Raw genomic sequence first — 14,919 nt, forward strand, 5'->3', positions numbered from 1 at the left:
TCCTTTTCTGGTGTACATGATTTCTCAAGCATACCTAGATAGTGATTTTAGTGAGGGTTTTCTGGGGGAGGTAAGGACTTTGCTGGGAAATGCTAAGATAGGGCCTTTCATTCTTCTTTGATAGTTTAGCTAAATATAAAATTTCAGGGTAATGATTATTAGCAATTTGAAGATATCAGGAATCCATTATTTTCCAATGACTGCTATTACTCATGTGTTGTTCCTTTGTAAATAATCTTTTCCCTGATAGCTTTTTAGATTTTATCTTTATTTGTATATTCTTTGTTTCTCTATGATGTGTCTAGGCATGGGTATATATTTAGTTATCATATTTAACACTAAGAGTGCACTTTTAATATGAGTCCACAGGTCTTCAATTCTTGAGTTCTCAGCTAACAATTTTTTTCTTTTCAATTGTTTTTTATTTTTTTATAAACATATAATGTATTATTAGCCCCAGGGTACAGGTCTGTGAATTGCCAGGTTTACACACTTCACAGCACTCAGCATAGCACATACCCTCCCCAATGTCCATAACCCCACTACCCCCTCCCTATACCCTCCACCCCCCCCCCAGCATCCCTCAGTTTGTTTTATGAGATTAAGAGTCTCTTGTGATTTGTTTCCCTCCTGATCCCATATGGTTTCATTTATTCTTTTCCTACCCCAAAAAGCCCCCATGTTGCATCTCCACTTCCTCATATCAGGGAGATCATATGATAGTTGTCTTTCTCCGATTTACTTATTTCGCTAAGCATAATATCCTCTAGTTCCATCCACGCTGTCTCAAATGGCAGGATTTCATTTCTTTTGATGGCTGCATAGTATTCCATTTTATATATATATACACACCACATCTTCTTTATCCATTCATCTATCCTACATGATGAACATGTAGGTTTTTTCCTTAGTTTGGCTATTGTGAACATTGCTGCTATAAACACTCAGGTGCACATGCTCCTTCGGATCACTATGTTTGTATCTTTAGGGTAAATACCCAGTAGTGCAATTTCTGGGTCATAGGGAAGCTCTATTTTCCACTTTTTGAGGAACCTCCCTGCTGTTTTCCAGAGTGGTTGCACCAGCTTGCATTCCCACCAACAATGTAGGAGGTTCCCCTTTCTCCACATCCTCGCCAGCATCTGTCATTTCCTGACTTGTTAATTTTAGCCATTCTGACTGGTGTGAGGTGATATCTCATTGTGGTTTTGATTTGCATTTCCCTGATGGTGAGTGATGTTGAACACTTTTTCATGTGTCTGTTGGCCATCTGGATGTCTTCTTTGCAGAAATGTCTGTTCATGTCCTCTGCCCATTTTTTTTTTTTTTTTGGTCCCAGCATAACCGTATTTAAATATTGTGTCCTTGCTAGTCTTTCTATTTCCCCTCCTGGAACTCATATATGATTGCTAAGGTCTCTTAGTCCTCCCCATCTGTCTCTTAATACTTCTTTATGTTTTAATTTAATTTAATTTTATTTTATTTTAATATTATTTATTTTTTTGACAGAGAGAGACATAGCAAGAGAGGAAACAGAAGCAAGGGGGTGGTTAGGTGAGAAAGAAGCAGGCTTCCCACTGAGCAGGGACCCCGATGCAGGGTTCGATCCTGGGACACTGGGATCATGACCTGAGTTGAAGGCAGACGCTTAACAACTGAGCCACCCAGGCGTCCCCTTGTTTTTGGTTTTGTTTGTTTTTAAAGATTTTATTTATTTGACAGAGAGGGAGTTATCAGAGAGGCAGGCAGAGTCAGGCAGCCTCCCTGCTGAGCAGAGAGCCTGGTGTAGGGCTCAATCCCAGGACCCTGAGATCATGACCTGAGTTGAGCCACCCAGGTGCCCCCCACCGTGTTTTTGTTTTAAATCCCTTTTCCTTTCTGTGTCAAGTTACATATGCATTATTCAGTATCACAGTCCTTCCTTCACCTATATCAGTCCATTTCCTCTATTTTTTTTCCCTAAAAAATAGCTAATATAATTCATTTCCAAGATTTCTTATTTATTCCTTTTCTTATCTACCTGTTTATATTTTGTACCTATTTATTGCATACTTTCAATAAAAACATTTTTTTTTAAATCTCTGGATATTCTAATCAGCTTCTTTCAAAATTTAGTTCGGACTGTCCCCTAAAATTATTTTCACTTAAGAGAAATTCCTGCCTGCAGGTGTTGATTGTGTTCAGATTTCTTGACACTTGATTTATTTATGGACTTATTATTTAGACACTCATGTTGAGTAGGATGGTTTTTTTTTCCCTTCTCTTTTTCATTCTCTTTTTACTCCTCACTCTTCATTTGTCCTTGGGTCCTTGCTGAATTTCCTGATATAGCACATTAACATTTATTGCCCCAGTAGGGAGTTACTCCAGGCTCTCCTTGGGTCTATTCTACTGTCTGTACTTAAATACCGTGTACTGAGAGCTTATGGCCTCTGCATAGATTCAACGTTTGAATAGACCTAACTCCCTTTCAGAGATCAAAGTCAACATGGAACCAAACTTCTGCTACACAGCTTTTTAAGTGCAGTGTCTTAACAGGGATTTTTCTCACATACATATTGCCATCCTTGTTTTCTGTGTAGCAAGTCTTTGTCCATTTATGCACCTTTAAAGAAAGGTCGGTAGGGGTGGCTGGCTGGCTCAGTGGACGGAGCGTGCAACTCTTAATCTCAGGGTTGTGAGTTCAAGCCCCATGTTGGGTGTAGAGATTCTTAAAAGTAAAATCTTATTTTTAAAAAACTTGGCAGGTGGCATATTTATTTGATTTTATTAACAATTTGGAATTTTTAAATCTAGTGTTTTCTTCATCTTTCTATCTTGAGTATCTAGCACAGTGAATGGCATGTAGTTATTATTGAATAATTTGTCACTGAACAGAATTAAATCATACTGATTGCTGTGATATTTGATTTCTTCTCTTTTTGCATACAACTTAGTGTTTTATGATATAGAATTGATCAGAGTAAAATAATAGTATGCAGTATTTTTCTTACCTGAATTTTCTCTCCATGGGAGTGGAGTACTAGAGTTCCACCTCCTAAATTTTGGGTCAGAATTACTTAGATTTTTTTTATTGTGTTTACCTCTAGAAGGGTCCACATAAGTGCAATTTCAAATTATTGTTGCTTTTATCATTGCTGTTGTCAATAAACGTAATCATAAACTATAGTCTCCACATTGAATACTGGCTAAGAGAGCAAAGATTTTCACGAACTACTATTAGTTAAATAAAACTCTTAAATCTGGAATATATACACTGCAGCCAGTAAGTCCAAATAGTTTAACTCTGTTACTTACTACCTGTAAGTCTCACTCAGAGGGTAGGAAGACTACTATTATCCAAAGGTATTGCTTATTACATGTTTAGGCTGATTTTTTTTTACATTTTTTTAACATAAATGTATTATTAGCCCCAGGGGTATTTTGAAATCACCAGGTTTACACACTTCACAGCACTCATCATAGCACATACCCTCCCCAATATCCACAGCCACCCTCTCTCTACCCCCCTCCCCCAGCAACCCTCAGTTTGTTTTGTGAGATTAAGAGTCACTTATGGTTTGTCTCCCTCCCAATCCCATCTTGTTTCATTTATTCCTTTCCTACCCCCAAAACCCCCCATGTTGCCTCTCAACTTCCTCATATCAGGGAGATCATATGATAATTGTCTTTCTCCGATTGATTTATTTCGCTAAGCATAATACCCTCTAGTTCCATCCATGTCATCGCAAATGGCAAGATTTCATTTCTTTTGCTTAACCTGACATTTTTCAATGGAAGTGAACTTGTTTGTTAAAGTCAGCCAGTTGACAGGCTTTCAGTAAATCTCAGGTACACAAAGCCAATAATGCTCTTGGGGTTTATCAACTTATCATTATGAATATATGTATTTCCCTATAACAGATGTATCTTTAATAATCGAAGTTTTATATGATCTTGGTAGAAGTCTGAATTAGAATGTCTCAAATCACAAGTGCAAACACTATAGATTCAATCCAACTTCAGGCCTGCAAATTAAGTGAAAGCTTGCCTCTTTGACCAAGGGGAACCCTATGAAGACCCACAAGAAAGGCGTTTGGCTCTTTCTTCACTGCCCCTTGGAAAAGCATTTGGTCTTTGCATAGAGTTTATGCCCTTCCTCTGACCTACAGCATCATTATATTTTTTTGGATAGCCATGTTTATCTTTAAATTCTTTATGATTCTGTCCTAGAAGTTGTGCTTAAAGAGTTATTCTCCTGCCCCTTTTTTGTAGTATTTTATGGTCATATTCTCTTTATAATTGATGATTTAATCCATTCAAAAAATATTAGTATATAAAGTGAGGCAAGGACACCATTTATTTCCAAGTGACTTAGTCTTTATCCCATCACTACTTACTAAATAATCTACTTCTATATTGATTTGAAATAAATTACCAAATTTTCATTTATATGCTGAGGTCTCTTTCTGTGCTTTCTGTTGTTTTCATTCATTACTTTGCCACATCCATTTTTTTGTTTGTTTGTTGGGGTTTTCTTTTTTCAAGTTCCAAAAAGGCTTTATTACATGGGGGGTGTGGGGGTTCAGTCCTTCTTATCTGTCACTTTCTTCATGGCGGTGAGGACATTACTCAGCTCCTCTCTCTTGCTCTTGGCATGGATGTGTGCCTCCACTCTTTTCTTGATGAACTTGAGGGCGTGCTTGTCCTTGGAGAACTTGAGCAGCTCCATGGCTCACCATTCACAGGGAGCGAAGCCTCCCACCTCTCAGATCATGTCCGCATGAACTTGGTGTGCTTGGTGAGGCACCCATGGCGGTGGCAGTGCCCCAGCTTGCTCACCTTCTTAGTCACCTTGTGTCTCTTGTTGAGACCCACGGCCATGGGGTAGCGCAGAGCCGTGGCTGGTGCTCCGTAACAGCTCCCGCAGCAGAAGGTTGCCACATAGTTTTAATTCTTAAAATTACAGATAACATCTTTTTAGTTTGGAAGCAAACTTTGCCTCACATTAGTCTGCTTTTAAAATATTTATTGAGGGCACCTGGGTGGCTTAGTTAAGCAACTGCCTCTAGCTCAGGTCATGATCCCAGGGTCCTGGGATGGAGACCCACATAGGGCTCCCTGCTCAGTGGGAGGCCTGCTTCTCCCTGTCCCTCTGCCTGCTCCTCCCTCTGCATGGGTTCTCTCTGTCAAATAAATAAAATCTTTAAAAATAAATACTTTATTTTAAAAATAACAAATAAAATAAAATAGAATATTTATTGACTGCTATTAATTCTATTCCAGGTGAATTTTAGAATCATCTCATTAAGTTGTAAAATTTTTAAAACTATGGAACTTTGATTGTAAATATAGAAAATTTATTAATTAGTGAAGGAGAAATTTGATTTTTTTTTATAAATTCCCACACAGAGATATTCTACTTCCCTGTATTTTATTTTCTTTTCCACTTTCTAAAGTATTGTGAGATTTTTAGATGTATGTGTCAGTCAGTCCCTGAAGAAAACTTACTGATTACCAATTATGCACTAGTTAATAAGTCAGGAAGATTTTGGAATTATACTTGTAAAAATATTTATAAAAATAATAAATCAACCTCTCCACTCATGGAACTCATAGTCAAGTGGGGAATATAGACATTAAATGAACTCTTACAGATAATTAAATAATTGCCAAGTATGCACAGTGCATGAAGAGGAGTATTATTTATTTGTAGTATTAATACATGATCCCAGAATAATGGCCTGTTCACTTGAGACTATTGAAATGAGAGTGGCATATTTGGGTCTCCTGCTAGATGGTACACTTACAATGGACTTATAGTGGCTTTCCAGGGAAGGCCCTTCCCTTAGAGCAAAGTGCAGCAACAGTGATAGGTGTTCTAATGGTGAACATAAATATAAATATCAAGGGTTGGCCCACAGGCATGGACTTGGCTTCCCTCCAGATCTCTGGCAAAGACTACATACAGTCTCTTAAATTTTACTGTATTTTATTCTATAGCATATTGGTAAAGATTAGGTGGGGGAGGCTAAATTGTATTGCTTGTCAATTTCTGTGGTATAAATATTCCTTCTATAGCTGATTCCAGGCTACCAATGTGAAGTCAACTGGCTTGTAAAAAATCCTGATGATTTAATAGTTGATCTGTCAGGTGAGCTCCAGTATACCATTGGAACCTGCCCCCCATCCCCCACCTCAAGGTCCTGTCCTTTGGTTTCTGCTTAACTGCACCTCCTCGAAAGTCATGCCCCAACCCTGGTCAGTCTTGTCTATTCCCTCAAGCTTTTTGGAAGGCATACATTTTACCCTCTTATTTTGCACGTTATGCCATAACCTGACTTCTGCTCTCCTCAAAGGATACATTTTGTTGTGAACACCTTAATTTAGATGTTAAAAGAGAACAAAACTTAATACTATTTCTTTTCACTTTTCTTCTTGCTGTAACAATCCATTTTGCCCGGAGGCAATGAAGGTGCTGCTAACTGACAAGGGAAAGAGTCAGGAAATTCCGACAATCACAATGATTAATATTTTAAAAGCTTAGCTTACTGCTTAGAATCAATGGATACCTTTCATAAATCCATTGATAGAATAAGTTATTTAACCAGTGCCCACTGATTGGTTAAAACATGTGGTAAATCTGTGGAGGGAAGTCTCCTCTTATTTTACTCAGGGGAGAGAGGTTCATAAGGGATCATCCTCTGATCAGCCATTTCGTTCTCTCACCCAAGGAAATGTCTGGGGAGTTGTAGGCATTCCCTTTATGTCCGAAAACTGCCGAGTCACTGTGTGTGTCTGTCCTTGGGAAGTGGTCAGTCTGTGAAGGATGTCACTAGGAGGCACAGATTCATCATGAAGCTCAGTATAATGGTAATGAAAGACATATTTGGAAGCACAACAGAAGACATCTCAGGAAACTTCATTCCTTCATTCCCCTTGGTCTCTCTTAGGCTAATTTTGACTTGGAGGTAATAAAAATGAAGTACAGAGATGCTACAAAGCCCCTGTCTCCAATTTTTTGACCAATGAAAGGTAGACTGGCTTTCCTTATATCTCAAATTTTCTTTGGATCTGGGTTCTTGCATTGGTGATGTAAACAGGCTTTCTGTCAGCTTTTCTGAAGATGTTCCAGTGGCCTGCAGGCTGATTCTGAGTCAATGATGGATGAAAACTTGGAGGCTTTGTTTCTTATGCCCATTTAGCTTTCAAGGAACAGATCAAACTGAGCTGTCGGACAGCTAGACTTTTATTTTTTGAACACTAGAGCCTGTTTATAGCAATGCTACAGTTAGAATTTTAAAAAAATTTTATTATTATCTATTAATCTATCACAGCTGCTAACTCAGGAAATGAATGGGTGAGCCCTGGTGTGCTGCCTTGGCCAACGGCTCTGTTCCAAGGAATCCCGAGGGGCCTAGACAAATCAGAAGCAAAGCTCCTCACTGGATTTGTCAACACCACTGCCCAACAAACTCAGATAAACTCATGATAAGAGAAGCCAATAACTCAAGAGACAGGGTTTGGAAAAGAGAAAGGCAGAAATTTATTTCGGGTGCTGGCTGCTGGAGGAGGTGGCAGATTCAAGTCTTAACAAATGACCTCTGCACCAGTAAGATGGACACCTAGAGTTTTATAAAGAAAGATTAGGGGCAGGGGGTTACATGAAGAGAGCAGGTAGAGCATGCGATCATAGATGAGGGTCAGGAGGTCATGGTCAGGATCACGGGCAGGGAAGGGGACCTGTGAGGTGAAGTCTTCCAGACATTCCATTGCTATCAGTGCTTTGTGGTCTGGTGTCTGGAATGTTTAAAACTTGTGGTAAGAAATAAGCATAGAGGATTTTAGTTGGAGCATGAGTTAAGCTGTCTTATCTATTTCTGGTTTTAATTGTTGGAGCCTACAGTTGAGCAAGAGGGCTCACTAACAGCATCCCTTATTTTTCATCTCCGGTCCTTCCTGAAGGCAGCTTACTTCTTATGGCTAGAACTCTGAAGACCTTTTCCCTCTTAATCAAAAAAGAGAAAATGCGATGGAATAGGGTGACTCAGAATTCAGCCCTACCTCTAACCACGTACTCATTCATCCGGAGAGAGGCAATAAATAACATTGTTGGATCTTAGCAAGACTGTCTGGAATAATCAAAGAACCTGTGTCGAAGCAGCCCACCCCGCTGACTTAGCAGGGCCTTCTCGTTCTTGCTACTCTGCTGATTGATGTTGACTACAGGACGGAGTTGAGATTGTCAAGTTTCTTTCTTGGATAGCATTCAGTAATGGTGCACTGTCCCAAATAGCCCAGCCTAAAATTTTTCCATTAAAATTATCTTCATGCAAGATTTCCAGACCCTTTTCCCACTTGCCCTGGTTGTATTCTTTGTACATATTGCTCTGGTGTTCAGCACTCCAAGGCATTAGTAGATATGAACCAAAAAGAACAGATGGGAGGGGCGCCTGGGTGGCTCAGTGGGTTAAACCGCTGCCTTCAGCTCAGGTCATGATCTCAGGGTCCTGGGATTCAGTCCCGCATCAGGCTCTCTGCTTGCCTGCTTCCCTCTCTCTCTCTGCCTGCCTCTCTATCTACTTGTGATTTCTCTCTGTCAAATAAATACATAAAATCTTAAAAAAAAATAAAAAATAAATAAAAAAAAAGAACAGATGGGAGACAAATGAGATAAATGTGTAGATGCCATATGTGAAAAGTTGCCTTCTTCTATGCATGCTGTTTTGCCAGTGCTCCTTCTAAATTATGGCGTCCCTGGTTTGATAGAACATAGTGAAGAACACTGTGTATTCATGACCCCAATAATCTGGCTATTAAATAGTTTGCATACTGACTGGGCTAAATACATTGATCTGCTCATCTTTACTTACTACCAACAGTATGATTAATAGTAATTATAATAATTATTGTTATACCAACTAAATATAAATATTATTATACCACCTAAATATTATTATACCACCTAAATATACCACCTAAATATATTATACCACCTAAATAAAAAAAATTATTATACCACCTAAATAAATATATTATACCACCTAAATATACCATATACCATATGAAAAAATTTCCTGAGCCCCTTTCATGTGATACCTAACTCGATGAGGTAGATAATAATAGGAATATATCTTTTACCAAATGAGGATATAATTTACAAAGGCCACATATCTCTTGAGTCAGGAATCCAGGAATGGCTGTAATATATTGCCAAACTCTTCCAGAGTATTTTTCCTTATATTTATTTATTTACTTATTTGAGAGAGAGCACAAGCAGGGGTAAGGAACAGAGGGAGAGGGAGAAGCAGACTCCCTGCTGAGCAGGAAGCCCAATGTGGGGCTCAATCCTGGGACCCTGAGATCTTGACCTGAGCTGAAGGCAGATGCTTAACCGACTGAGCCACCCAGGTGCCCCTTTCCTCATATTTCTTTCAATCAGTTAATTTTAGACTTTAAAGTAGATGCTTTTAAAAACCATAATGTTTGGGGAGAAGTCAAGATGGCGGAGAAGTAGCAGGCTGAGACTACTTCAGCTACCAGGAGATCAGCTAGATAGCTTATCTAAAAATTGCAAACACCTGCAAAAACCATAATATTTGCATACCTTACTATAAATCTGTGGACTTTTTATTGGATTTAACATGCTAAGATATTGGTAAATCCAAATATCTAATTCCCATCTGATACAAACATGAAATTACTTTACAAGCTGTTTGATATAATCATGCAGGTACCTCACCTCACCAAAAAGTTGCACTGAGATGGCAGAAAACATGAAAATGGGAAGGGGGGGCAGTCCGTAGTGTGTTGAAGACAGGGAGGGTGTTGAGGAAACCACAACAGGAATGGATTTGAGGACGATACGAAGCATATGGATCCAGAAGACAATCAATCTGAATTAAGGAGCCCACATCCCAGGTACAAGCAAAATATAAGATTCTAAAAAGAAAATTAGAAGCAGAAGTGAGCCCATGGGCTATAGCCTTCAAATTAATCAAAGTTCTATGGAACCACTGATCTTAACTTGCACAGTAGCTGTTTCCAGTCCGCCCCCAGAATAAAGCTGTGACCACAGCTTTTCAGTTCGGGAGGTTACTAGGGAAAGCACAGCAGAGGAAAGTAAAGTTGTTAGGCAGATCTCAGTCCATGCGTTCTCCACCGATAACATTTTCTACTGATTTAGTCCCCTCCCCGCTCACTGGTACTGAGGGGGACACCCTTCCAAATGGAGACTTCGCTTCTACCTGTACATGTCTCCTGCAAAAGTGTGACCTGTATTCAGTTTTCAGAGTCTCTCATGTGTCCAGAGTTTCTTAAAAAAAAAATAAGCACCTTAAAATAATCAGGATGCCAAAGAGACATATCTTGGGGTGGCAAAATTTGCTTCCCTACCCTTTGAAATCCTCAGAACATACTAAGGCAGTATGCTCTTCTCAATAAATGACAATGAGAGCCCTGCAGTTAACAGTATTATCAGTGTAGACAGAAGGGCATTTAATGAAAATATTGGTTTTATTGCATGTGTTATCCCCTTGGTTTTCATCATCTATTTTATTTGGAACATTAGCTGTACTTTGTAGATTATTGAAATGTTTACTTATTGGAATATTGTATATTAAAATATATTTGGGGGTACCTGGGTGGCTCGGTTAAGCCTCTGCCTTTGGCTCAGGTTATGATCCCAGGGTCCTGGGATCGAGCCCCGCATTGGGCTCTCTGCTCTATGGCTAGCCTGCCTCCTCCTCTGTCTCTGCCTTCCTCTCTGCTTACTAGTGATCTCTGACAAATAAATAAATAAGTCTTTAAGAATATATATATTTAAAAGGGATTCTTATCTAGTTAAAAGTCTGTGATTAATATCTTTTAATATTGGGAGTTTTATGAATTAGCCTTGAGGTTGCTGAAAAACAAAAGTTAACTGAGTAAATCTTAAAATCTAATTGGCTTTATTAAATGATTCATGAACCAGGCAGCATCCCATCTAGCAAGCGGAGGGGAGCTCAGAGGAATTGCACAACATTTTTATAGAATAAGGGTGGGGGCAAGAAAGCTACTAACAGAAGAAAAGGTTTTTCCAGACAAGGTAACTTTCCCTGAGAGGGAAGAATAGGGGGTCGTATCAGGCAGATCACTTCATCTTCCTTTCGGGGAGGGGGTGATAGAGAGGGGGCCATGCGGCAGACCTTTGTCTCTGATGGGAAAATTCGTGACTGGTTCAGGTTGAGACTAAGACTATTATTTCTGGGTGAAGTTGAAAATGCAGTAAGATTAGCTACTAATCACCAGTTTGGGAATTCATCCTAAGTGGCACCATTTTGGGCCTGTGGTTTTGTAACTGGGGCATAGGGGAGTGAGAGCCCCTGGGTGCAGGGTCCCAAACAGACCGTGTTCGGAACTCACTGCTGATAAAATCTGAAGGCAGAGAAATGAGTGGTGGTGAAACCAGAAAGGAATTGATTTCAGTGAGGCCAACACCAGGAAGACAGTAGACTAACATCTCAAAGACTGTCTCCAAAAAGTCAGTAATACTTCCAGGTTTACACAACAAAATATGGGGCAAATGTGGATGGGCATGTGTAGGTTAAATCCATCATTGTCTTGGAGTCAGTTACAGGCAGGGTCTTGCTGGCTCTGGGCAGACACTATGGCTTGACACAGTAGCGTCTGTCTCCTCCTGCTCCAAGCCCCAAGCTGGAAAGAAGAACCCAAGCAGAAAAGTTTGAGGTCAAAACAGAGACAGCCCAAGTCCTCTTTCAGTTTTCTTGTTTTCTTTTTAACAACATCATATGTTTTAAGCTATTACTCGTTTATAAACAACTGAAAACAATTTATTTTTTTTATTCTCTTTTTTTTTTTTTTTTTGTATTTAGGATTTGGAAATATCTCACCACGCACAGAAGGGGGAAAAATATTCTGTATCATCTATGCCTTACTGGGAATTCCCCTTTTTGGTTTTTTGTTGGCTGGAGTTGGTGATCAACTAGGGACCATATTTGGAAAAGGAATTGCAAAAGTGGAAGATACATTTATTGTAAGTATAATAGCCTTTTAACTACGTATGTTGTTTAAATTTTTTTAAATTTTTCTAACACCTCAGGTATGGGTAGACAATCAAGTTATTGGGTTTTCCATAACCTTTTCTATATACTTCTATTAGCATGTAACTCACTCCGTATTTTTGTAATTAATTTGAATGAGTAAATTAGTGCCTGGGAAAAAAACAAAAATATGCAGAAATAAAGTAGAAATCTGACAATCCTAGCTTCCAATGCCAGATGTCTTGATTTGCTGTATTCTCTTAAGCTAGTTATTTTACCCTGAAATCTCCATTTTGTCGTTTATACAATATGAATAATGGTACTGGCAATGCAGAGGCACTTTGAGAGTTAGAGATAATAAATAAAAGCTTGGGGCACCTGGGTGGCTCGGTCAGTTAAGTGTCTGACTCTTGGTTTTGGCTCAGGTCACGATCTCAGGGTAGTGAGACAGAGCTTCTAGTCGGGCGCCTCACCCAGGACAGAATCCGCTAAAGAATCTCTTCCTCGTGTGCCTGGGTGGCTCAAAGCCTCTGCTTTCCGCTCAGGTCACGATCCCAGGGTCCTGGGATTGAGCCCCGCATCGGGCTCTCTGCTCAGCAGGGACCCTGCTTCCCCTTCTCTCTCTGCCTGCCTCTCTGCCTACTTGTGATCTCTGACAAATAAATAAATCTTAAAAAAAAAAAAAAAAGATTCTCTCCTTCCCATTCTACCTCCCCACCTCCCCTCTCCACCCCACCCCACTGCTGCTTATTTGCATACATTCTTTCTTTCTGTCTCTCAAATAAGTAAAAATTTAAATTAAATACATACATACATACATACATACTTAACATAGCTAGTAAATAACTGACAGTGTTTTCTAATTTAAAATTTGCTTTGGTACCTTTGTTTATTGCTGGTGGTGTTCTAAATTTATATAGCCCTTTTGTGAAGGACATTTTATTTAGCAAACATGATAAAAGTGATCATATACTTCAATTCAGTGATGTCACTGATAGAAACTTTTCCAAGGGATGTAATTTAGTAGAACCAAAAGTAATATACATGTCTTAAGATGTTCATGGCTGTATTATACTCAACAGAAAAGGATAAGTAAAATGAAAATGCTTTTATTAGAATGGTAAATGAAAAATAGTAATAATGCCACAATGATTACACGTTTTTATTCCTGGAGAAAATGACCAAGAAAATAGTTGCACGAGAGGAGGGGTTGTAAAGAAGGTGTTACTACCATCACCTCTATTACAAATACATTTTATTTACTCTTCAAAAATATCTTCATCTCTTCACAGACATTTCAACAAAGTATTTTACATGTAGTTCTCCTGATAAAATAAGACTACTGAGTATTGGTTTTTCAATTTATAATTACAGTTTTTAGCATTAGTTATGTTTCCAGTTCCAAATTCACTCTTAGATATTTCTATAGTTGAAGAAGGTTGAAAAGACAGCTTTGGTGGAAAGGTGTTTAAGATTCAGCCTTGTCTATCTGTCAGGTCTGATTTATTTAGTTGTATAGTTTAAGGCCATAGAACAGAAAGACAATTCATCTGGTTCACGGAGGAATTAACTATGGACTTTAGGTCCGTTAGTATTTCAGTGTAATCGGTAGAACAATGATAGGAAAACACAGGAGTGAGGAGGAAATTTTTCATAAAATTAATCATTTTTCGCAATTACCAATACAAACTATTTTGTCCATGGGTCAGTTTTGTCTATTTTTATATATTTCTAGAATCTGTTTGGCCTGCAGTCAGTAGTATGCCTACAGAATAGAAATATTTCCAAAGTAAACCAGGTAAGCAAAGAATGATGTACAACTGAAACTGTATTCTCAGAGCAAATGTCATTTATTTCAAAAGCATTTTGCCTGTTGTAAAGCTATGTGCACCGTCATTGGTATTGATTGTTTTGAGTTCTTCGTGTTATGCCCAATTTTTATAAGACAACTGAACATTCATTATAAGAGGGAAAAAAATAACAACCTCACTTGCGAATTTGCTGAGAACAGGGTCTTAGGTACGCCCATGATCAATACATCTCAATCAGTGTCTCTCTCTTGCTCTCTCTGCTCTCATCCTTAGAAGTGGAATGTTAGTCAGACCAAGATTCGCATCATCTCAACGATCATCTTTATACTGTTTGGCTGCGTACTCTTTGTTGCCCTGCCCGCGATCATATTCAAGCACATAGAAGGCTGGAGTGCCCTGGATGCCATTTATTTTGTGGTCATCACTCTAACCACCATTGGATTTGGTGACTACGTGGCAGGTAAGTGTTTTTCCTGGCAACAACCCTGCTCTCCTAATCCATGTCCTTTAGTTAGATCTTTCACTCAGGTTTGCAACACAACCCAGTGTCTGTCTTAGTTTCCCAAGCCTGCTGTCATGAGACAAGTGCCCCAAAACTGGGGGGTTTTAAACAAAAGAAATTCATGACCTCACCGAATTTCAAAATCAAGAGGACTACTGAAACATGGTCCCTCTGAGACTCTAAGTGGAACCCCACCTGGCCTCTTCCAACTTGTGGAGGAGGCCATCCGTCCTTGCCTGTCCTGCCCCATTACTCCCATCTCTGCTTACAACATCACGCGACATTCCTTCTCTCTGTGTCTCTGTCACTGTGTCCAGATTTCCCTTTTCTTACACAGACACCAGTCATACTGGACAAAAATTCGCCACTGTACTCCAGTATGAGTTCAGATGAACTAATTACATCTTTAGATGTTCCGAGGTACTGGGGATTAGGATTTGAGCATACCATTTTGGAAGACCATTTCATCTATAACAGGGACAGAGAGACGAAAGAAAAGTCATTCTGGGACATTGGAGGTAGGCAGAAGGGTGCAGTTGGAACATCTATTTTCATTCTAGAAAAGAAATTTGAGTTGCTGTTGTTC

The 14,919-nt window shown here is 39.1% G+C and overlaps 1 protein-coding gene and 1 pseudogene across 4 annotated transcripts in view; one reads left to right on the plus strand and one right to left on the minus strand.

Moving 5' to 3' along the window:
* Positions 1–14,919, plus strand: part of KCNK2 (potassium two pore domain channel subfamily K member 2) — a 227,805-nt gene that overhangs the window by 138,832 nt on the left and 74,054 nt on the right. For all 4 annotated transcript variants that reach the window (XM_004780513.3, XM_004780514.3, XM_004780512.2 and 1 more), the window contains exons 4-5: positions 11,853–12,013; positions 14,105–14,291. In XM_004780513.3, coding sequence (XP_004780570.1) covers positions 11,853–12,013; positions 14,105–14,291 — 348 coding nt within the window. The remainder of the gene's footprint in view (positions 1–11,852; positions 12,014–14,104; positions 14,292–14,919) is intronic.
* Positions 4,565–7,752, minus strand: LOC123389687 (annotated as a pseudogene).

The sequence above is a fragment of the Mustela putorius genome, unplaced genomic scaffold, assembly GCF_011764305.1.
Source record: "Mustela putorius furo isolate JIRA1106 unplaced genomic scaffold, ASM1176430v1.1 tig00003993_pilon_pilon_pilon, whole genome shotgun sequence".
Classification (NCBI taxonomy): Eukaryota; Metazoa; Chordata; class Mammalia; order Carnivora; family Mustelidae; genus Mustela; species Mustela putorius.